This window comes from Exophiala xenobiotica (assembly GCF_000835505.1).
Source record: "Exophiala xenobiotica strain CBS 118157 unplaced genomic scaffold supercont1.5, whole genome shotgun sequence".
Classification (NCBI taxonomy): Eukaryota; Fungi; Ascomycota; class Eurotiomycetes; order Chaetothyriales; family Herpotrichiellaceae; genus Exophiala; species Exophiala xenobiotica.
The window spans coordinates 3,402,603-3,424,883 of NW_013562490.1; the positions used below are offsets into that span (position 1 = coordinate 3,402,603).

At 51.7% G+C, this 22,281-nt stretch overlaps 6 protein-coding genes across 7 annotated transcripts; 2 read left to right on the forward strand and 4 right to left on the reverse strand.

Annotated features, from left to right (window-relative positions):
* Positions 1–854: 854 nt before the first annotated feature.
* Positions 855–3,910, reverse strand: PV05_09061 (uncharacterized protein; the record flags this gene model as incomplete). Its single annotated transcript, XM_013458621.1, has 6 exons — positions 855–1,071; positions 1,126–1,550; positions 1,660–1,720; positions 1,866–1,912; positions 3,127–3,690; positions 3,740–3,910. 6 exons carry the CDS (start codon positions 3,908–3,910, stop codon positions 855–857), a joined length of 1,485 nt encoding a protein of 494 aa, XP_013314075.1.
* Positions 3,911–10,532: 6,622 nt separating this feature from the next.
* PV05_09062 lies at positions 10,533–13,333 on the forward strand. Of its 2 annotated transcripts, XM_013458622.1 has the most exons (5): positions 10,533–10,789; positions 10,863–10,985; positions 11,030–11,780; positions 11,842–12,093; positions 12,146–13,333. In XM_013458622.1, the coding sequence occupies exons 1-5, from the start codon at positions 10,644–10,646 to the stop codon at positions 13,109–13,111; spliced, it is 2,238 nt and encodes a 745-aa protein (XP_013314076.1). In that variant the 5' UTR covers positions 10,533–10,643; the 3' UTR covers positions 13,112–13,333. The 2 variants fall into 2 exon arrangements, with proteins under 2 accessions (XP_013314076.1, XP_013314077.1); XM_013458623.1 differs by having other exon boundaries at positions 10,533–10,985.
* Positions 13,334–13,445: 112 nt separating this feature from the next.
* On the forward strand, positions 13,446–16,002 carry PV05_09063 (uncharacterized protein). The gene has a single exon (XM_013458624.1). The coding sequence runs from the start codon at positions 13,970–13,972 to the stop codon at positions 15,287–15,289; it is 1,320 nt and encodes a 439-aa protein (XP_013314078.1). The 5' UTR covers positions 13,446–13,969; the 3' UTR covers positions 15,290–16,002.
* A 218-nt stretch (positions 16,003–16,220) lies between these two features.
* Positions 16,221–17,687, reverse strand: PV05_09064 (uncharacterized protein). The gene is made up of 3 exons (XM_013458625.1): positions 17,063–17,687; positions 16,916–17,007; positions 16,221–16,846 (listed from the first exon to the last, which is right to left on the reverse strand). Exons 1-3 carry the CDS (start codon positions 17,241–17,243, stop codon positions 16,604–16,606), a joined length of 516 nt encoding a protein of 171 aa, XP_013314079.1. The 5' UTR covers positions 17,244–17,687; the 3' UTR covers positions 16,221–16,603.
* Positions 17,688–18,198: 511 nt separating this feature from the next.
* On the reverse strand, positions 18,199–19,797 carry PV05_09065 (uncharacterized protein). Its single transcript, XM_013458626.1, has 3 exons — positions 19,636–19,797; positions 19,415–19,555; positions 18,199–19,359 (listed from the first exon to the last, which is right to left on the reverse strand). The coding sequence occupies exons 1-3, from the start codon at positions 19,639–19,641 to the stop codon at positions 18,955–18,957; spliced, it is 552 nt and encodes a 183-aa protein (XP_013314080.1). The 5' UTR covers positions 19,642–19,797; the 3' UTR covers positions 18,199–18,954.
* Positions 19,798–19,994: 197 nt separating this feature from the next.
* PV05_09066 (nucleolar protein 58) lies at positions 19,995–22,160 on the reverse strand. Its single transcript, XM_013458627.1, has one exon. The coding sequence runs from the start codon at positions 22,111–22,113 to the stop codon at positions 20,200–20,202; it is 1,914 nt and encodes a 637-aa protein (XP_013314081.1). The 5' UTR covers positions 22,114–22,160; the 3' UTR covers positions 19,995–20,199.
* Between the last annotated feature and the right edge of the window lie 121 nt (positions 22,161–22,281).

Here is a 22,281-nt window from a genome sequence, read left to right on the forward strand (position 1 = left end):
TTCCTGTGTTGCCTGCGCATTGGTGTCCACGTTTGTCATCATATCTCTCAGCCGAGAGCCTTGAGGCATTTATATGCATCTGCATGGTGCCCCTTTCTTGTATCATAGTGGCCTATCTCCAGGTTCCTCCGCAGCGGCGGACATAAGTGTGATAATACCTTCGAGGTCGAGGACTTCAAGACAGTGGCTCGCTAGCGAACCGCTTATTTGGGAGCTATTACTAATGTCACTTCTTGACAAGATCACAGCCACTCCAAAGGATTGTGCTTTTCAAATAAGCACGGTCGCAAAGCCACAAGCGTATGTCCTGCATGTGTAACCTGATATGCCCAGCCTATGAGTGTTCGCTGCTAAATTCCCTTCTCGGTATCGTGGAACGAAGCCCCTGTGACACCCGTGGAAGGCTGAATATCGCATGCAACTCTGGAAAAACCTTAGTTAACTTCATATCATGGTTCACCGAATCGACTTCCATGTTCTCATGCCACATTTCGAACGGTGTTGAGACTGGTATGTCCTTTTGCTGCCATATCTTCGCAAACGGAGGATGATGACCTTACTCAGCCACGTCGTATTCGATGTTCAAGACTGCCTTGACCGCCAGTCCCATTGGGTAAGAAGCGGTTGTGGTGTGTTCGCTTGTTCTTCCACGATTCTGATTGACAGAGTCGCTTCGCCACCGTGGAACTGGGTGCCTGAGAGGTCTCGCTGGTTGACTGGCGTCACCGTTGCTCGTAGTCCAAGTGGGCGACTCGATGGGGAACTCCGAAGGAGGAGGCAAACGTGCTCGCCGCATGTTCTGCTGGGGAAGGAATTCGAGGGCGTGATAGTGGAGGTACGATCCACCGCTCGAGTCACAGCTTGCCGCAGAGCCATTTCCATATTGCTGTCAGCCCAGTTTCCCGTAGCTCTCCTTGTTCGCTTCCTGCTCTTTCGTCGTGTGTGGCGTCACGATGGAGTTCAGACTTTGTGGTAGGTGACTGTGTGGACAACTCCGTGGTGTCCGGCAGGGAGCAGGCAGCGAGGGAGTTGATGTGCAGGTCGAAATCCCCTTGTTGGGAGCCGAAGAAACTACCGTGTTCTGTCAGCTCTTGCCAATAATTTCAACCGGCCCAACCAGCGCACCTTCGGATCATGATGCTGATTCTCTTGATGCCGCTCAAGTTCAAATACCTCGTATCGCTGCACGGATTGCCACGGTAGGTGGGCCTGAAGTGGTCCCAAGGTATGAAGACGGAGGCAGAGGAGGAACCGGCACCTGGCTGGACATGGCAATTTGACTTGGAGAAGTCGTACTCCCATGAGACAGTAGACTGTTCACGACCGTTTTCTGGATTGGGAGGCAAAGTGTGATCTTTGAAGATCAAAGTGTAGAGGTTGTTGTCGGACTGCAAGGGGTCGATCGAGAGCTCAATGCCTGCAAAAGAGGAAAGGTCCCAGCGTCGATCATCACCAGCAGTTCGTTGGGAGGCAAAGCCAGCCCCGCCCAGAGTGTCGATGTCGAGATGACCATGGAAAGATATGCCGGAACCGCTCGATTGAAGATAGGACTGTGAGACAAAGTCAATCAGATTAGCCACAGAACAAGTGGTCGTGCAGCTCTGAGAGGCCGGGGACTCTCCATCAGCTGTGAGAACCAGGAAAGATGTCTGTAGGTACCTGTGATTTCCCACCTCTCACTCTATCATCACTCGAAGTCCATCGGTCGACGTCCCAGCCCCTAACGCCGTCAGTCAGGGTGTGGACGAGTGTTGCTAATGGGGGAGATTGCGCCACGGGATAGTCCAGTCAATCCAGTGAATCCAGTATTACCAAGGCCGAGGCTGGCAGTGGCTGGCCCAGGATCGAAAATAACAACAGCTTACATATCCAAGCCAAAAAGCACTTGACGCTGAGCCATGTAGTCCATAGCCTAGTAGCCGCAATTAGGGAATTGGGAATTCGATTTGATCTTACTGCTGGTCCACCTGCAGTCCCTGGAATAGCCCTTGATTCTAGACACTCCTTCTCTTCCTCCCTGTCGCACCAGACGTTTGTGAGAAGCGCGCAACGGACTCCAGATGGAAGTCCAAATGCATACCTGGCAGGCTTCTTACGGAGTAATCAAATTGGAATTATCGATAGAGGCTAACCAGTAGTTACCTTGCGGTAGACGGTAGAGTGATGACGATTCGCGATGTTGAGGAGCCACTGCCACTGCCACTGGTGACAGCTCTTTCTACGCACGGTATAAGCTAATCCTCAAGCAGCCAAGTTGACGGGTGGCTGCTGCAACTCTGAAAGCCGCCTCGTTCACACCCGTTCTTCAGCCCTACCAGCTGAAATGCAGGCTGCTACAGGTGGCGGCGTGAGATGCAACGGACTTCGAGCCATCTATCAGAGTTACATTCAAGGACAGGGGCAAGATTCTTTTGACTGCTGCAAATACGCATTTCATTGTTTGATTGGAACTGGACTTCTAACGAATCCCATCAATCCCTCCCAGCGAACTGAGTCCAGAAGCGACTCCCTTTGCAAGCCAATAAATGAAATCAGCAACGCTTGTCCTCCCGTGTCCATCGCTAAATCGGTATGGTCCCAATGCATCAGATAGCAGGCACTTCGTGGGCCTTGGAAAATACATCTCATTGCTCAATGAAGAGCTCGCTTGCCAGTCTAAGGGATCCCTTCCCAACGTCCAGCCTTTCCAGTCATAACAAATCGTAAGAATGCAACTTTTTGCTTGGTCCGACACGCATGCTTCGAGACAGTCTCGTCAACTTCCTAGGAGGTGCCGGCTGTACACGCTGCCTACTAGTAGCTGCTCTGAAGACGTCGGTGATACATGAGAAAACTGGGCCAACGGCCGCGATGTCGAAGTATCATAAGCAGCTGATGTCGAACAACTGAAAGTTTGGGCTTGCCGTCCTTGATATCGGAGTAAGCGGCACATCAAAGTAGTTGGGCGAATTATGTGCCGAGTCGATAGAGTATGGATCTGTGAGCGGCGGAGTCTGGCCAGAAGAGGTCAGCATTTGAGCTGCGAAGTGAAAGTCGAGGTTGGGGAGGATTCCGGGCGCTCTTTCTTGCTGTTGCTCAAAAGTGCGGGCTGGAATATGAACGGGAGAAGAAAGCGGTGGGATTTACATGAGAATTGGCCCCCGTATATGCCTGATGAGAGGGCATCTCTAGACCCGCTAGAGAGGCATAGTTCATGCTGAATGGACTCAGGAGGTCGTCGTCTCCGAAAATGTGGTCTTGCTTTCCGTAGGAGGAAGGCAGCATCGCTGGAAGCGTCGGAGGCAAGCTGGAAGCCGTGACATCGACAGGGTATTGATAGGTGGAGTAGTAGCTGGGCGTGCCGTCGTAGAGGGATTGCTGCTGCTGTTCGTACTGCAGATATGCCGTCGTAGGAGGGTAGCTGGAGAATGTAAACGCTGAGGCCGAGTTGACCGAGAGATGTCGAGCGGCAGGGGTGTCAAATAATGAAGAAGGGTCGTCTAAAGGTAGAATGTCCGGCGATGCTCGCTGTGTCTCGTGCGAAGTACTAGAGCGCGATGCCTGACGTGCCATACTTGGAGACTGCTTGGACTCTTTGGCGGGAGCGGTCGTCGCCAGCTCTGCATGGGATTGCTCAGGAGAAGCCGAGGAAGAGCCCGCACGACGCTCCAGGTCTTCAAGTCTCCTCTTGAGCTTCTTGCGGTAGTTTCGCTGTAGCACCCGTCAGAACTCGAATGCTGAAAGGTCCCACAGTACATACCTGAGCGATCCGGTTCTGGATCCGTCTTCTCTCTGCTAGATCGGAGATTTTGGTCCAGTCTTCATTGGGGTTGGCAGATGCGCTGAAGGCAGAGCTGGTGGCATGCGTAGAAGCATATCTAGAATGTCCAACCATGGTCTGAGGATAGGAGTAACTCTGACTCCTTTGCATGGCGACGGCGAGAGGGATATCAAGATTTACTAAAGGCGCTGGTGATATAATGGGGTGGTCAGGGCGATGGATGTTGAGGAGAACAGAAGGATGTTCCAGACGAAGGGCAGACGAGGGTGGTTCAGGGCCTTAAGAGGATTCCTTGGTCCAAGAAAATTGTAGTCGAATCACAGAGGAACAGGTCAACGGGAGGCCGAACGTGAAGTGCCTAGATATATAAGTCAGGTAACTGCCTGGAAAGACGAATACCGCTTGTCCCAATGAGTGATAGGCAGAAACAGCCGTGGGCTCGGAGGCATGAAGGAACCCGAATGCAAAAGGCCAACCGGGGTGGTAACCACGAGCGTTGGACCACATGTCCAAACTCAGACCCTCCATCATCGCCCTGCGACGCGGCCGGCGGGGGAAGCACAAGGGGAATACGAAGTGGATTCGAGCAGAGGCAGGGAACGTTGTTGACCGCCCCAGCAGCGGACAAGGGACAGAGACGGCGGCCCTGGCAGACGGTAACAGCGGGTCCAGGTCGAAGGATGAACAGGGGGCCTGCGAACGAGGAGCCGGGTAAGGACGGAAATAGTGGTGGGAGGATGCATTTTGGGCGTGAAATCACGAACAACAGAGGCACCCAGAGGGCACTGTAACGTCGTAAGGCGCTGCGCCCCTGCCAACTGCCTAACCCCATACAATTTAGTGGCTTGCTGCCCTGAACCGAAGGGCGGTCTGATCGCTGCATCAAGCAGCGACTCGACTCATCCCGCAAGTGTCCGTCCGCCTCTCTGTTGCTCCCACTCCATACTGTGTACAGTAGTACCATCACTTTGTCGTCTTGCATAACCGACATTAGACATTAGACATTACCATTTACTCCGTGCTCTTCTGCTATCCATCATCGTCATTGTCATCTATCCACCCCATCGCATCAACTCGTCCTGACTCGGCCACGGATTCATTCAACTCGCTCAGTTCCCGCCCTTCCTAGCCCAATCTCTCGATAACGTTCCTCGATTCGTCCTCACTGCCAGCCTCTACGTCTTTCCCTCGTCCACCTCTTGCTTGTTTGGTATGATTTGAAACGCCAACGAGGCGCTAGAGAACGAGCTTGGCATCCACAGCCCTAAGCAGAAGCCACCCAGCTCGCCCAGCAGACCCTCTTCAGGTCACCCATCCTACCACGCGGGTATTCCGTAATCATGGATATCATTTTGTGGTACTCCATACATCAAAGCCTACGGTTCCTCCATCGTTCATGTCCGGCCCCCTTGATGACATATCGGGGACAAAATGGCTACTCGGCAAAAGGACATGAATGTGCTTGTGAGAAGGTAGTCCCAAGGTGATGACCTCTCCCCCAAGCGAGGACGATAAGCTCGAAAGTGTTTCGTGCGTATCTCCATCGGAACCAATACAGGGTGTACAGGCTGCAAAGGAACGAGATTCTGTCTCCGCCAATTGCCAATATGCCTCATGATCTGTCTAGCAACCCAGTTGAGCACCATATCCGGCAAAGTCCGCAGCCTCGGCAGAACCTTATGGCCGCCGTTCTGGATGCCTTGATGTGCCTCTACCGGCGATTACAATTTCTGATTTAAGATCGCCGTCTTGGTCATGCTCGGTGCTTAGAAACCTTGAGCACCACTGGTACCTAGGTGGTCTGCGCCGATGTAAAGTCCTGCCATGACGACGATTCTGCATGTCTTGATGGTATGCCTGAACCCAAGCATGAGTAATGGACTCCTCCACTTCCTCGGGATCAAGCCCTTGGAAGCTTGGGATGGAGACAATGGAGATCATTGCACTACGCCATCTGTCAAACTTATGTCAGCACGCCATACCACCGCTACGGGTTCTATTTCGGCCCCCAGAGGTACCCATGATACTCATGATCTCCCCCCCTCACTTTATGGATACAGCTATACTAACTGTGTAGAGTTTCGCTGCGGCTGTGCACTGTGAATATCCCAATTCGGGTCGCTCGCAAAAATTCTCCCAAACTAGTCTACCTCATCTTTTATCATCTTTATGCAGTTTCAACTTTCTCCGGCCACCCACGATCTGGAATCTGATGTCTGGTAGTATTGCATTGCATAATCAGGTCACATCTTGGGCGGTTGTTTCGGTGAACATTGGATCCCTGGCACTCGTGTCATGGCTGTTCTCATCCCCTTCGAGAAGCGGAAACCCAGAATCTAGGCAAGGATCCGCACTAATAGGCCAGCCACTCTAGTTGGTCTACGGCATCCTTCCGTGCCATGTTTGGAAGACTTGTGGCTGCGCCCGTAGGGCTGCAATGCAGCTATATTCCAGAATGTTTTGCCCAGAGCCGCGATTTCAAATTCGAGGTTCCAAGACATTCCTCCTGCCCCTGAGCCACGCTTCACTGGCTAAAATTTGCTGGCAAGGAAAGCGCCAACACATTTCACAACCGCCTCCGGCGGTAGGCAGGTCACGCTGTTGCGGTGCCCAGAACCAGGCTTCCCATTCTAGAGATGGAACCACCCATCAAGAACACGAGCATCTTGGCCACCGACTGACTAGTTTCCCATAAGCTGGGGACCATATTGTAGGTAAGTTAGTGTGGGCCCGCTGTATGCACCCTCACCAAAAGGACAACATCTGAGACGATAGTAGTCAGGCTTTGAAGAGTTGTCGACAGCTTCAGAGAGTCGACCTGTCATATGGTGATAGTCGAGGTGGTCAGAACCTGTGGAGTTTCAATCTTTCAGTTGCTTTCTCACTCATCCCACCTCCTGTGCTAGGTACAGTTTTCGGTAATGGTCTCCGGACAAGCTGCGCTGGCGAGATGTGTCACCTTGTGGTAGCTCTCAAATAATCCGGGAACATCAACACGAGAATCACAACAGGACACAGAATTCGGCCGTAGGCCACCAGCGCCTATGCTGCATTACTACTATTGGCTTTGGCCAGGATGTCGTCAGGTGAAGCCAAGAGAGACTCGAAAAGAAGGTCGTGCTCGTTCTGTGCATACGCCCCAGCCGCAGCTAATGTTCCGGTGACAGGTGTGGCTTATACAAGTACCATAGTACATACTACGACGTACCAAAGGTCCCCGACCTGGGCCCCTGGGAATTGTCATTGGCTATCAATGCTAATAACGCATGATGGATCATCGAACGAGGCCAGAAAAAACATACCCTTGGATCCTGGCCCCGATCTCGCTTCTGCATTCCCATTTTCCAATTCTGGGAAAGCGGCACCATCCTGGTGCCACCGCGCCAGGGCCTTTTCCGCCAATTGTGACGCCAGTATCCCGTTCAGCCCTAAGAGCAAGCCAGCGCACAAAAGGACGGTAGGATCAATAAGCGCAGATGGGAGTTGTCGCACTAGAAATGCACCAGCATGTTTATGGCATTTTGCCAGCGAGCCCACTAGGCTAATATCGGCCACTCAGCGGAGGACCAGCTATGGAGAGGTTCGTCCTACCGTTGGTAGCCAGTGGCCAAGATTGCCCAGCCCTGCAGCGCCGTTTCCACACAGCTTACAAAGAACTTTCGCCAAAAATATCACCATTTCCGCTCCCTTCTTGACCCATGCTCGATCTATCAGTCAACCGAACCGTTATTTCCCTGTACAGATGCAATCAATTGGGCAGCACACGCAGCAGTACTGTGTCTGGATTCCAAACAATAAAGGTTTCTGTCATAGTACATCTCTCTCAATAGCTCTGCATATAGAGCAACTTTCATGGCCGTGGAATACTTGACGGGCACTGCTTGATGACTCCGGAATTTGGAAGCCTCAGTCACTCGTTTCGAATACAGTAGCTATTTCCACTTTGATTAAGGCCCCCTGTTACGTCGCTACTGAATGTCGGTCCTTCTGTCGGTTCCCAGCTTGCCAGCTACGCCATACACAAACACCCACGCACCACCTTCCCATTATCGTCAAGCACAGTCTATCTCCTTTTGGGCAGCAGGCTGCAAGCTCCTAATTTGTTCGTTCTTTAGCGTAGCCCACACAGCAAGAACTGTGCCTTGCGCCCCTGGTCAAGGCTCCATTAAGAAGATCTCCGGCACAAGGGCCGAATTTCTAATACCCTGGACCCTGGTCGTGACCATTTTCACCACCAGAAACTGTGCGTAACGACTTTTGCAAAACAACTTCAACTCTAATTGGGCAGACAGACATGATGTATACTCGGAATTGTGCACTGATTTCCAGCAAGGGCCAGCATGGCTTCCTAATCACTACAGTGATATGGTGTCCTCCAGTCAGCCCTGCTCTTTCCCGTCATCTTGCGCCCGAGCTTCTTGTGTTCCGACGTGGCTCAGCCCCTAGTATTATGTGCCTAAGATCATTCCCGATTTATTATGGCATCGACATCGCAAACGCCAGATGCCTGCTAGCTGACATAACTAATTTGGCAATTTCTAACCTCGACGAAGTTGAGTCTGCTTCGGCGACGTGCCCGGAGCAGTGACACTGGCGTACGACACTATGGAAATCGTGTTTCGCGTCTGGAGCTGATTCCACAGCATCATGGGTCTGGGAATGCTAGCATTGGGTCGATACCGGCCCGTGTGAACTGTCAGGCCAGTTCGCATCGAAACCACACCGCAAAACCACCGAAGACCACTGGTCCAGCTGGCTTGGACTGCCAGCTACAAGCATCACGACTCATTATCACCAGTGGGGACGACACGAGATTGTATGGGCTTCACATTCGGGTTGGGGCGGCTATTACGACGGTCAACATCAAGGGAAGTTCATACTCGCAATGAGACCCCATCGTGATGATGTCGGTGAGTAGGACTTCGATACGAGGTTCTTCTTGCTGCTTTGCACCCTCGTATCAGCATGGATATCTTTGCGAAGGCATCTCACCTCGTGTCCGGAAGATTTATTGCACCCACTGCCTGTTTCGGGTTCTGGGGAGCTTGTATCTATGCTTTGAAGGATTCTGGGTCTACTATTGCCAGGGATGGGTGGTCACAGTAGCCTGATCAACGAATTGCAACCACCGCACACAGTACCTTGGATTACTTCGGGGCTCCAATATACCGGGGGCTGACCCTTTGAGCGAGATAATGCTTGTCTCTGTCTGACATAATAATCAGCTCGAGAGCACGGCATCGAATCTGGATGGCTATTGCCTACAACCTCCGGCGGGCTCCCACCACCACCATTAGGAACCTATGGCCGACTGCTGACTTGACACAGATGTAGAAGCCTGGATCTTGGCCCCTGCACCTGCTGGTAAGGCTAGGGCTGCTGCAAAGGCAGGGAGGTGCATCCACAACTGCCCTGTCATATGTGAAATGATCCTTCGACAAGCAATAGCGAGGTTGACTTGACCCGGCCGTACGGAGCCTGAAGGGATCAGCACAGTCCATACTCCTCTCTGTTCGAGACTCAACAGAGCGGACCCGCGTCCCTTGGACAGGGTGGGAACACGAAGCGAACACGCACACACTCCGATCATGAATGCCCTTATCCGTCATTTGGACGCAACAGTCGAAGGAGATGAGCACTGAGGTCCGCAAATACGAACTCGAGACGGAGAAACGCATTGCCCGGACTTGGAAGGAGGTTGGAAACTCAGGCTGAAGATCTTCTGAAGGTCTTCACGCTGGTGGCCCTAGAATTTCAATCTGCCAATGTGTCTGTGAAATGATGTGACCTCTGGACTGCGAAGGTGTCTGACGATCCACATCCATTCTGCAGCCAGCGTTGGGATGGATCCTGCATTCTCGTCAATGCAAGAAGTCACGTCGACTAGCCGCGTGGACACGTGTGTTTTCCATGATCTACACGGGTGGCTTCACGGCTCGACACTCGACGAGACTTCCTTGCAGCTTGGCCTGGATGCCCGACCCTGGTTGTCATGGTCCAGACTCTCCGGAACAACTCCTAGGTCCTTCAGGATCTTGGAAATCTGCCAACACAAAAGAGGTTGATGTTCACACAATCTCCTAATCACTGCAGCGGCAATGTCCTCGCTAATGCCCTCGCTACTGGGGTATTCGTTGGCCATATTTTAAGTCAATGTACTCCTTGGGAGCGGAAACAAAATCACCCAGATACCTCCTTGTTTCGGAGCGGTAGACGAGCGCCGCATTGCCACTACGGCATTGCAAGAAGGATTGGAGACAACTTCTTCTGAGACAGACAGGGTCGCTGTAAGACGAGTAGGATACCAAGGTTCTTTCACTATCCGAGTCTCTCCTGTTTGAGCCAAGGTTTGTACTTTATGCCCGTATCTGTCTTCAGGTGCAACAATCCTTCTCGAAAGTGTGGCTGGACGTAAAGGATAGTATTTCGTGGATATGTCTTGTACTGCTTCCTTACCTAGGTACAAATGCACAAGGACTGTGTATGTTGTACGGTGGCCCACAAGTTCCCGAGATGGTAGTCCTCGGGACGGAAAATCGCGGAAGAGGTATTGACTGTCTTACCTGAGGTACCTGGACCTGCGTAACGATAGTAGCAGGTATGTTCCTCGGCGATGCCTGGATGGTGCACCAAGTACCCCGTACTCATAGCCTGGCTCGCCTGGGGTGTGACCAATCCCCATGTCTGGGTTCCGGTCATCAGCCTACTCGTAGTTAGGTAGTTCGCACCAATTACTAGTAGTGACTTCCCCTCCTCCTCCAGTTCCGCTGCCCACGCTCTCTCTTCTATCGCTCGTCTTGCGGAAATATTCCATTCCCTCCGCAAAATCACTCCACGTCTGCCACGGCCTACTCCAGACTGCCTAATTCAGGATTCTCACAATATGGTCTCCAGCGTGACTGGCTCCGATGGCTCGCCTCAGCTCAATGGCAGTGCCCATGGGGAGAAGCGCAAGGTCGATGGTGATCTGGGCAGCGACAGGCAAACCCATACTCGATCAAAGAGGAATAGATATATCTCAATCGCTTGGTAAATCCTCACTTCTTTACATTGACTGCTGCGCTCGACTACCCTATTTGCTGACGCGCAGCTCCTGGTGTAGCAATGAATGCAAACGGCGGAAGATCAAATGCAATGGCCAGACGCCGTGTCAGCGATGCGGCAACCTCTCGCTCGACTGCGTTTATGCGCCTAACTGCTGCACCAATTCTCTCAAGGACTCGGCGTACGTGCTCCATAGTCCGCATAGTCCTTTACTGACAGAACCAGGGAATTCAAGCAGATGCAGGACCACATCACTGTGCTCCAAGAACAAGTCAACGATCTCTACACCAGTCTGGATGAACTCCGAAACAGACCTGACGCCATCTACTCTGCTCCCATCGACCCTCAATTTACACAAGATGCCTCAAACCGTTCGCTGTCGATGTCCATGTCGCGCACCCTCCCTCCACTCATCTCGCCGAAGAGACAGCCCTCAAAGCCTCTGCCTCAGTTTCACGGGCCCACGAGTACGCTGTATGGCTTGGACGTTGCACGGTCCTCGCTGCAAACGATGGGTATAACACAAAATGCGCCCGACGATGGGTTGGTATCGCGCGAACGCAGCCGTGCCGCGTCACCAGTCGCCATGGCGCCCACACCGCACCCTAGTAAGGACCCCTTGTGGTTGATCGAACATTCAGAGGTCATTCGCCTGTTGAGAGTGTATGAGGAGGAGATCGGGATTGTGTATCCCGTAGTGGATATTGAGAAGGTCATGAAGCATGCCAATTCACTGTACAAGTTCATCCAGGCGTCATTGCGAGTGGGTTTCGGCCAACCGACGTTGCCTGGCGCAGATGCAATTGATGACGAGGAGACTACTGTGTTGAAGATGATACTTGCTATCACACTGACGGTTGAGGGCCATGGCCGGAGTGAGTTTGGGCAAAGGTTCTTCGATGCGGCGAAACCCGCGGTTGATTTGAAGTTGGTGACGGCGCTTGATACGAAGTCGGTCGTCTTGGTCGTCTTGACGGTAAGTGTATCTCCTTGATGGACAGGAACGATAGCCTTCCGGCCGCTGACCCAGTCTCCAGGCTACCTTCTATTTCCAGAAAGACGAGGAGGCACAAGCGTGGCGGTTTATTGGTATCGCCGCGCGTATGTGCATTGAAATGGGACTGCACCGAAAAGATTCTCTACTCAAATCCTTCACCAATGAAGCCGAATACCAGCAGACTGTTCGGATTTTCTGGACAGTGTATGCTCTCGACCGACGGTGGAGCTTTGGTACTGGAATGCCATTTGCGTTGCAGGATGCTGATATTGATCCCAACTTGCCTGAACCTGTGTGTACTGTCCTGTGGCTTTCATCGGTGTCTGACTGACGTTGCGTAACAGGACGAGAACCATGTCTATCTGAAGCACATCACCAAATATAACCAGATAGCAACTAAAGTATGGTACCACAATCTCGCATACGAAGCCGGACAGAACACCAAGAAAGACGAGATCGGCTTTCTCGATTATCAGATCCTGCAGTGGTATCAGCAACTTCCTGATTCATTGCAATTCAACAGCCGAGACCTCGCTGCCGAGAACGAAATCCCTGGACGCGGTATGCGCCGACTCCGGCTGCTGATGTATCTGCGCAAGAATCAAGCACGGATATCGATTTACCGACCGATTCTTCACTCTGCAACCAGTATCATCGAGAACAGACACTACTCTCAGAACGTTGTTGACGTTGCCAAAGACACTGTCAACACTCTGACCGGCGTCAACCAGATCTCAGACATCTACAAAACACAACAAGTCATGTACAATTACTTCTTGGTGCAGGCGTTGGCGGTGCTCTTCCTGTCTGTAGCACATGCTCCCGCGGTGTTCTGTTCACAGACCAGATCGGAGTTCTATGCTGCGATCGAAATGGTCAAGGGCTTTAGCACCAAGTCCCATGTGTCTAAGCGGTTATGGAGGACTATTCGTGGTCTAAAAGAGATGGGTGATAAGATTGGCCTGCTAGCGCGAGGAGGCAGTGCCGCGAATGATTCCGAGCAAGATGCTCATTCCGATGCGGCCGTGGCTATGGCTGGGTTGGCTGGACATAAGGTCGAGTATGCCGCCTACGGGAATCAGAACCCGACTCAGCAAGGCGCAGAGCTCGGAGTGAGCCCTAATGATGCGTTGCAGATCACGAATGAGTTGTCGAGTCTGTTTGAACTTGCTGGTGGATATGGCGCGACGACACCTGGGCCTGATGTGTTCAGCTTTGTGGGTGCAAATGGCGATATGAGCCTTGGAGAAGGGTTCAATGTGTTTGGAAACGAGCCTGAATTGTCGAGGATAATGAATGAGTTGTTCTAGGCCTGCAATTTGCGAGTTGGAAGAGCATTGAGCCAGTTGGTTAGCCTGCTGACGAGCAATGAAAAATACGTGTACATGCTTGGACGGACATCACTTTTGATCTAGAAGCAGTCAGACGCCTTTTTGACGGAAATATGGGTAGCTAGAGATGGTGTTGATACAGTGGTTGTGAAGACGCAGCTAGGTAGGTACTCTATGGTGTCTATGGCATCAATTCTCGACATATATGATGGTACACGTGATCTGTGCCAAGAATGAATCGCGCCTTGCGCCTGCGACCGCCAGTATCGTCAGTTTCGCTGGGTCTCAGATGTTCAATTGAATACACTTATCTCTTCACTCATACGCACCCGATCCGCGTTCTCCTCCCAAGAGACCTCGCTCCCTGAGTGAAACTGCCACGGGGTCTTTATTGGTAGTGCTGCTCAGTTCATAGCCCGTCGACCCACGGTGACTGTCCAAGTGCAGCCTACAGTACCCAAGCGTCCAATTCCCCTCCTGGCCCGAGAGTCCCCTCGATCTCGCAGCGTTCTGCTACCGAGACCTACTTCAATTTTCGTCAGAAGAAAAGTGTTGAACGGCTGTATGCCTTGAGCGCACTGCTACGATTCAACACCTACTCTAAACCCCTCCACCCCGCGCCATCCACATCTCTGTCCGCCCACCTTGCTGGTACGATAATACCTCTTTCAGCGAACAACTGCGCCTCGACATTGCGCAGGTAACAGCTCTGCCAATCTGTCTGCAGAACCAATCTCCGTTCTGGCCGCCGGCCTGGACAGGCTCGAAATCGATTCCGAGTACTCTGAATCTCTTTACTACCAGCAATTTACCAGTTCCTCTGCCACGATCTCAGACATGTCGCAATCCTCGTCTCAAAGTCCAGACAGCTGGATCGGCCAATTTTGCAGCCTTGTGGGTCACGAGTACTTTGCGGAAGTTAGCGAGGACTTTATTGAAGATGATTTCAACCTCACAGGTCTTCAAGCACAAGTACCAATGTACAAGGATGCCCTGGAAATGATTCTTGATGTTGAACCTTCAGATACAAATTCCTCGGCGCTGTCCGAAGAGGAGGACGAAGAGGAAGAAGAGGAGGATGACGGCTTATTGGGGGACGAACTGGACGAGCCAGCTGCGAATGGTGGTGCAAGGCGACAATCAGGTGTTCCAGCTGGCGGTAGACGGCATGGTCGCTCGTCCTCTGACACATCGGTAATCGAGTCCTCTGCAGAACTTCTGTATGGCCTGATTCACGCTCGGTACATCACATCAAGACCGGGTATTCAGCAGATGATGGAAAAGTACGAACTGTCGCATTTTGGGTTTTGCCCGCGAGTTTACTGTGCTGGCGCGAAAGTGTTACCAGTGGGCTTGACAGATACTCCTGGTCAACAGACAGTCAAGCTGTTCTGTCCAAGTTGTTTGGACGCTTACACTCCTCCAAACTCCCGATTCCAGGCGGTTGACGGAGCATTCTTCGGGACGACATTCCCTTACTTGTTTTTGATGTCTTATCCAGATCTGGAAATTGCCCCCGTCAAAAAACAGAGAGCACGAGACTCAACGAATCAAGGAATTGATGACGTGGAAAGCGTAGTAAGTCCCAATGAGCCAAACGCGACGCGTGGAGGTATCACGGCCAGTCGAAGCTCGAGTCTTACGTTACCGCAACCTCCTGCTATTCCAGGAATCACGCCGGCAAAAGATGATAAACACGTGGTGACGAACCCTCAGCCAGCCCTGCCACCTCAGCCCGCGACAATCAATGGAATTGCAACAAATAATCTTGCGCCCGGTCTAGGGAAAGGCAAGATTTACGAAACGAAGATTTACGGCTTTCGAGTTTCGGAGCGGGCTAAGAGTGGTCCAAGAATGAAGTGGGTACGATCGAAACCTGCAGACATTAACGAGCTAGATGAGGCAAGGTTATGGCATGAAAGATATGGGGGAACGGTGGACGGCGATCCAGATGAAGAGGCGGAGGAGACTCCTGGAGAGCAGGAGGATGAGGATGCCGAGGACGAGCTTGCTGATGGCGATGGCGATGCTATTATGGCTAGTCAGAGTCAGGCCAACAGCACTGTCTCGAAAGTGAAACAAAATCCCGCAAAAGCAAGACGAAAGCCTGCTGGCCAACAGGAGAGCCAGCAGCAGGAAAACGCGAACTGGATATGACATGGAGATGAGCACGATGCGACGATACGGAAGCGACAAGCCTAACAGAATCTCACGTCCTCATTTCCTTCCCTGGTCCTTTTTCGGAATAGATGCCTCAGATCACATAAGCAGAGTAGAAAGTGGCTACCAGAATCGCCTACAGATGACATGATCGGGCAGCTTGAGCGAGGAGTCCGACTAGCCTTGAGCGCAGGGCATGGGCCATGGATACACGCATGAGGGTAGGCTGCCAGCCCTGACCAGGAACAGGACGCAATCTGGCCAGCCCCAGACACAGACGAAGCTTATATCCCATCAACGAGACGTACACAATATCCATGTGTAAAGCAGCGCGAGGATGAAGGCAGTTCCAGTGGATAAGCCTCGACGAGTGTGAAGAGATTGTCTCAAGGCAGGACAGTGCACACTGTTGTCATCTCTCGTATGGGCCGTTCATACCCCCATCAGAAGGCGGATATCTCTCTCATCATATCTTTCCGCCTTCATCAGCTGGGCCTTTGTTTATCGGACCGCTTTTTAGGGCGTGTGCCTTTAGTTTACTCACAATTCATGGCATGAGCATGGCGAAGGATGAGATCAAGTGGAGAAGTATTATGGCATAGCTTGTCAATGAGGAGATGAGGAGCAGTAGATGGGCGATATGTGTATACGTTCAGGAAAAGAGACAAAGAAAGAAGAAGATCAATTCAATGTCTGTCAGAAAGCTTTTGCCAATCGATTCTCGCTCTTCCACATGACTTGCTCATAGACTTCCACCACCTGCTCCAAGCTTCAACGGTGTCGCCTTTCGAGTGTAATGGAGACTACGCCGGACAGGACGAATCAAGATGCCCATATCTGATAGGGCCGTTGAATGGTGTTGCAACGGCATGAAATACGAGGAGTTGTACGGAGTAGATTCTGGTACTTCGTGACCAACAAGATAAATCCGGGACTTCAGCTCGTAGCAAATGTATGTCTTTGAATAAGGATTTCAGAAACTCGCGGCTGGGCATACGAGGGACATACTACAGTAGATTCCGAAATTTGTTGCGGCATAAGCTGCCACGAAACTTTGAAATGTGAAAGTGCAAGAACTCGAGGAGAGCAAGCGCAGCTGAGACGATGCATAGCGATAGCTCAAGGGTTCAGCATCATTTCCAATTCAAGTCAGAGGCAAATATTTCGAAATCTGGAAATCGAGCGACGTTTGAGAGAAATCACCTTTCGACCCTTTGTCGCGCTGCCATCCATGAAAATACGCGTTGAAACCAACTCCTCCTTCAGAATCACCATCACCATCACAACGTGTCTCTTCGCCCAAGACACCTCTCAAGGGTAGTTCATCTGCCCTGGAGATACGTACGGCTGTTCTGTCTTGGGATCAATCCCAGTGTTCCGGACAATCGATTCCTTCTCCTCCTGGATCAATGTACAGCAAGTGCAGCAGCACGATGTCCAGAAGTCGCCGCAACCACCACCTTCGATACCATGCCTCTCACGCATCGAACCTCGGGTCATGCACTGGAGGATACCCTGAGCAGCAAAGCACGACAACATGTACCAAGCGCAGCACTACGCCGAGGTTAGCGGACCTTATTGGTCCAACATGGAAGAGCCGGGCACAAATTCTGGAGGACATACCGATGAGTTAACGCCGCTTGAATCTGGGTCACCATGCTCCCGGGCGTGCGTCTTGCCGTAGAGAATACAAGGACACCAAAATGACAGACAGCCTAGCGAGAGATCAGGATTACGTCGTGGAGTACTCCTTTGAGGTGAGTTCCTTACATGTTCCGAAGGGAGAGCAACAGTCGAACAGGCCGAAGGACCATTCTCCGCGTTTTCCAGCGCCATGAGAGTGCGGGTGAGGAGCTCCATTTGAGGGTACGCCGTTCGGATAGGCCTGGGCTCCGGCAACTGACTGCTTTTCTGCCACCATTGGACCTTGGGTGTGTGGTTGTTGATTCATTGTGTTGCGTTGTAAGAAGGTGAGATGGCAGAATAGAGACAGGTAAGATATGCGCAATGAAGGAATGTGAGAAGCCAACGAGAAGGACGAGTCGAAAGGAAAACGATGGTACTGAGTATGGGAAATGCTATTTTAAGGAAACGCGAACGGAGAGTCTGTGCGGTGATATCGAGGGCGCACAAGCACAATCCCTTTCGGTCGCTGATCCAAGCTTACCTAAATGGTCGGGGGGATGTGTTTGAAGGTCTGATCCTTCCACGGGAAGGAGCATGTCGGTCTCATCAGGCTCATCACTCGCATGCTCTGTTCTCATTGGGAGCTCCAGGTCGTAACGCTTTCTGTGCTCATCGGGAGGCGTATCGCCTGAGCCGATACTGTGAAACACGAGCCGGGTCCTTCAGCTCTCAGCCCTGTGCCTTGCAAGGCTTGTGGCACAGACCCAATACTTTGAAGACTGCGGAGTATTGTGAACGAGGTGAGCGGACGAAGCAGATAAGCGAGAAAAGGAAAAGTCCTGGACCCTTGCCAAGATGAATGGGAATGGACACGAAGGAACACGAAGGAGTTAGTACAAAGCACCTCGTATGAGGAAGTCGAGAGCATTCCACCAACTTGAAACCACCGCGGTGGCTTGACTTTGCTGCTGTGGAGATTGATGAATGGTGTGAGCACGGTGAGATACTACGCCTTGGTCCGAGCTGAATCCTATAATCACGACCGGGCTGGCGTTCTTTGATACTACTGTGCACAGTACCTAGGTACTACTATGTATGTACTCCGTACGGAGGTACAGCAACGCATAAAGTATGGCACTTTTCATGCAAAAAGGTTTCCTAGGTGTATCTTAATGTTAGGACTACCAGGTAAGCAAGTCATCATTGCAAGTAGATTCCGTGCTGTGTAACATGCTACTTCGTGCTGCAGAATCCGGGTAAGACTTACGGAATCCTCCTGAAAAAGACTTTGTTTGACTAGCATGTGATCAATTTAAACGCGCTCGTATTCCATCACATCTTAGGACCATGTCGTGCTTCAAGCTACAGTAGCAAATATTGGCAGGGCACTGCAGGCTCGGCCAGGGGCTCAAGCCTTTGTTGTCTAATTTGGACCCCAATCTGCGGCTGAAAAGGCGCGAAGAACCAGCAATCCTGTACGGAATATCCCAGACCTAATGCAGATCCCTCTCATCAGTCGAGAGGGCACCGCACCCAAGTGCGATCCTACTAGTCCCCCTACTCCGTATCAGTAGCGATTGTCGAGATCAAGCCGACTGACAATCTCCAAGCACACCACTTCCGAGAAGCTTCAGACGCAATAATTCCTGGAGGATTGACGGCAGCACTCCTGCTGAGTATTCCAAATCTGCAACAGCACTCTCCAACAGATCTGTCTTGCTCTCTTAGAGCCAAAAGAGGTTAACCCCTTTCACAATCGGTAAACAGTCGATCTCCTGAAATTCGAAAAAGACCTTAGGTACCAGGTAACCATGCAGTACATCCTCCTGAATGCAGCTTTGGTCGCAGCTCTGTGACACATGAGTGTCTGGAATGCAGCCAGGTATGAGTTTTCTTGGACCATTTCGCTGGCCCTTTGCAGTTGCCCTGTTCCTGGTCGCTGTGAACTTGGATGTCTGAAAGTGACCGGCGGATGCTGTTGACGCTCGGAAGCTGGGTGTCTGTGTGAATAGCAAAGAAGTATGCTGCTAAACGCTTCATGTTCGTTTCGTGCCATTGGCTCCGTTGGCTGCGGCCGTTACCTGGGCGCGGTCATATTCTGTTCGCATGGTGGCGAGTATTTTCTCAATTTTGGCTTCCCCCTCTTCGCCCGAGAATCTTTCTTCCAGCTCTTCAATGATCAAAGATAATAACTGTCGATCATCTGGCTCTCCGGCATCTTCAGCCGCTTGTTCCTCGTCGACATCCATTTCGCCGTCGGGTGCATCGGACTTCGACGCAGATTGATTCCTAGGCAGGCCAACTCCGAGGTTGATCAAGTTGAATACTTCAGCTTTGGTCAGACCAAAGTTCCGCAGCTTAGGTACTACCGCTTTGACGAAGGTCTCGGGAGGTGGGAAGTTCTCGATGTAGGGTACGGTGCTCGCCACATAATGCTGGAACTACGCCTGACAGTCAGTCCCGTCCGAGACGTTCGGTGGTGAGGTCACTCCATACATCTTCCCGGACACGTTCGTAGTTCTTCAAGTTTACTGACTGGTAAGACCCAATGTTCTTTGGCGACGGCCGTGGTGGATTCTTGGCTAAGAAGCGATGCACTTCCGAAGTAGTAAGGAGAGCTGCTTGAGGATCAAGAACCTATATTCGTTAGGCAGTCAGCGCTTCTGTATTTCTGGCTTCAAAGACCATTCCTGAGTCGGTCCACTAGGAATTCTAACCTTCATCTTGATGAACTCGGGAGAGTATGCTGCGGATAGCTTCCGCCTGCAAGTCGCAAGCCTTCCTCAAGTCACCAGGGCATCCACTATGCGCAGACGACAATAGCACTGTTGGAGATGTAGACGAGCATAAGCAGTCCAGACATTGTGCTTGATTGCGAGGTTAATCGTGAGTAAACACGAGATCCTAAGTCTGTCGGTGAGTCGGGTGCGGAGTACTCAGAAAATTAATTCTGCCGGACATCGCGGGCGGATAGTGAAAGGCGGTGAAAAGGGAACATCAGTCAGCTTCAGTAGGCTGTCGTGGCTGTGCACGTTGAGCAACTAAAGAGTACATTTCTTCAGATGAACCTTTGAAGGTAGGTTTCAAGCAATATCTGCCAGCTATGCAACTATTATGCCGCACATGGATGACACTGAACCAACACTATGCCATTCAGCACCCCCATAAATTGTACATTTTCTCATAGACCTTGGTCCACCACCATCAGACTCCGCCCCAGACGCCATGCAATTGAACGATGCGAACAGTCAAGAAGGAGAAGCAGTTGTCGGATCAGTCGCTCATGCTTTCTCTTTCCTCTTCTTCTTCTTCTCTGACTTGACCGGCTCGATCTCTTCCTCTACCCGTTTCCGCTTCTTGGAGCCATCAACCTCGCCATTGGCCGAAGCAGCTGCTGCCTTCTCACTGGCCTTCTTCGCCTTCTTAATATCCTTCTTCGAGATTGAAACTGGCTTGCCGTCCTCTGTGAACTCGATCTCTCCTCGCTCAAGCTTTCGCTTGTATCTCTCGACACTGAGACCACACAGAGCGGCTAACGTCTCAATCTTGGTCTCGTCAGTTGTTTCCGCTTTTCCTTCCTTCTTCTCTTTCTTGGCCGTTTTCCGAGCTGCCTTTTCCGCACGCCTCCTCTCCTTGACGGCCTTCTTTGCAGACTTCTCGCCGTTGACACCATTGATGGCGGCAGCTTCGGCAGCATCTATGGGCTCGTCGGGCTGGGACTCGTCCTCTTCGTCATCAACTTCGCCGTCTTCCATAATTGTGTCCTCGGGGATCTCTTGGACGAGTTTCTTGTCCTTCTTGGACTTCTTCTCTTGTTTGGCTGGTGCCTCATCCCCAGCAAGGCCATCTGCATCGGGATTGTACTTTCGAGCTTCCTTGATCTCCCACTTCTGCGGCTGAGTCGTGCCCGGAACTCCATTAGGGCCAATAGCAACTCCTCTAGGCTTAAGAGGCTTGCCTTCCATGGCGGCCAGCTTCCGCTCGAGATTTGCGCGTGCTTCGATACCAAGCTGCGCTTTCTCGTCTTCAGGAATGTTGGCCTCATCCTCACCCCACTCTTGCAGAGCATCAACTCTGAGACCAAGGGCGGCTTTGGCAGCGAGAATTCTGGCCATTTTACCCTTGTTCTTGCCTGACGCCTGTCCGATCAGAGAAGCGTGATAAATCAGACCGTATTTAGGAGTGTCGTGTTTTGTTTTCAGTGCCCGGAAAAGTGCCTTTTCGGCTCCAAGGATCTGTAGCGTGCTAGCTGGGCTCTTGGACAAGTTGAGTAAGCTGCCTGCATGGGCAATCAATCGTGCTCCCACGAGCTCGCCGACCAGGGTCGTAAGGTTGGGTGCGATGGCTGTCATACGTGCAGACAGGTAGCTGGCCAGTTGTGTCCGGTATTCGGTGAATTGCACCACTTGCTCCGCAAGACTTTGAATGTTCTCGAGATCTTCTTCTGTGATTTCTGTGCCCATAGACCTGTCTGCAGCCGCCTTGACCGCTGCCTCAATTTCTTCAGGCAGGATCTCGGCTAAATCGCAGTTCTCCCAATTCGTGCGCATGCCCATCTTCAGCACGACTTTTGCGTAGGCCAGGTTGTCGTTCAATATCTTAGCCATTTCTGGGAAATGCCACCCGTACCACTCTTTGACTCTCATCGCATATGTGTTCAGCTCCTTGTCCAGATCGTCTAGCAGTCCAATGGCCTGAACGATCATCACGTCGATCTTGTCAGGAGAGAACTTCAGCTTGTGTCGGGCGAGCGAATGTGACAGACCCAGTGACATGGTCTTGACGTCGTCCGGCATTAACCCAGGAATGAGGGAGGGGAGGTGTTCTCGAATGGCTCGATAGAGGTCGGCGGTCGCTGAGTCGGCAATGGCCTTGATGTCAAGACCAGGAAGCTTTCCGATCGCATTTCCCAACTTCGGGTCTGCGACGGCCAGAGAAATTTTCTTCTCATCTTTCAAAGTGTCCAACAAAGAAGACAGCTTGGGTGTGACTTTTCCTTCCACAATAGCCGCCGCCTCTTCGAGTGCAGCCGCAGCGCTGTCAAATTTCTGGAATTCTTTCAGCTTGAGGGCGGAGGTAACATTTTCGACACCTTCCAGCTCGGACGCAAGATCATCTCGCTTGAGTAATTTCTTGTCTTTTGCTTTGAGCAGTGCATAGCCGGCGGCGGTCTCGGTAAGGATGAGGAGTGTCATTTTCGATATTGCGCCCTACACGCAGGTAATGAGGGTAAGAGATAGACAATAAATGGTCTTGTGAGCGAACTTCTTTCATCTCGTCTCCAAAAAATCGTGAAAGCTGCAATTTTCTGAACCCACTATGCGCCAAGCTCCCAATAGGGCAACTATAGCGGGCGGGCGCAG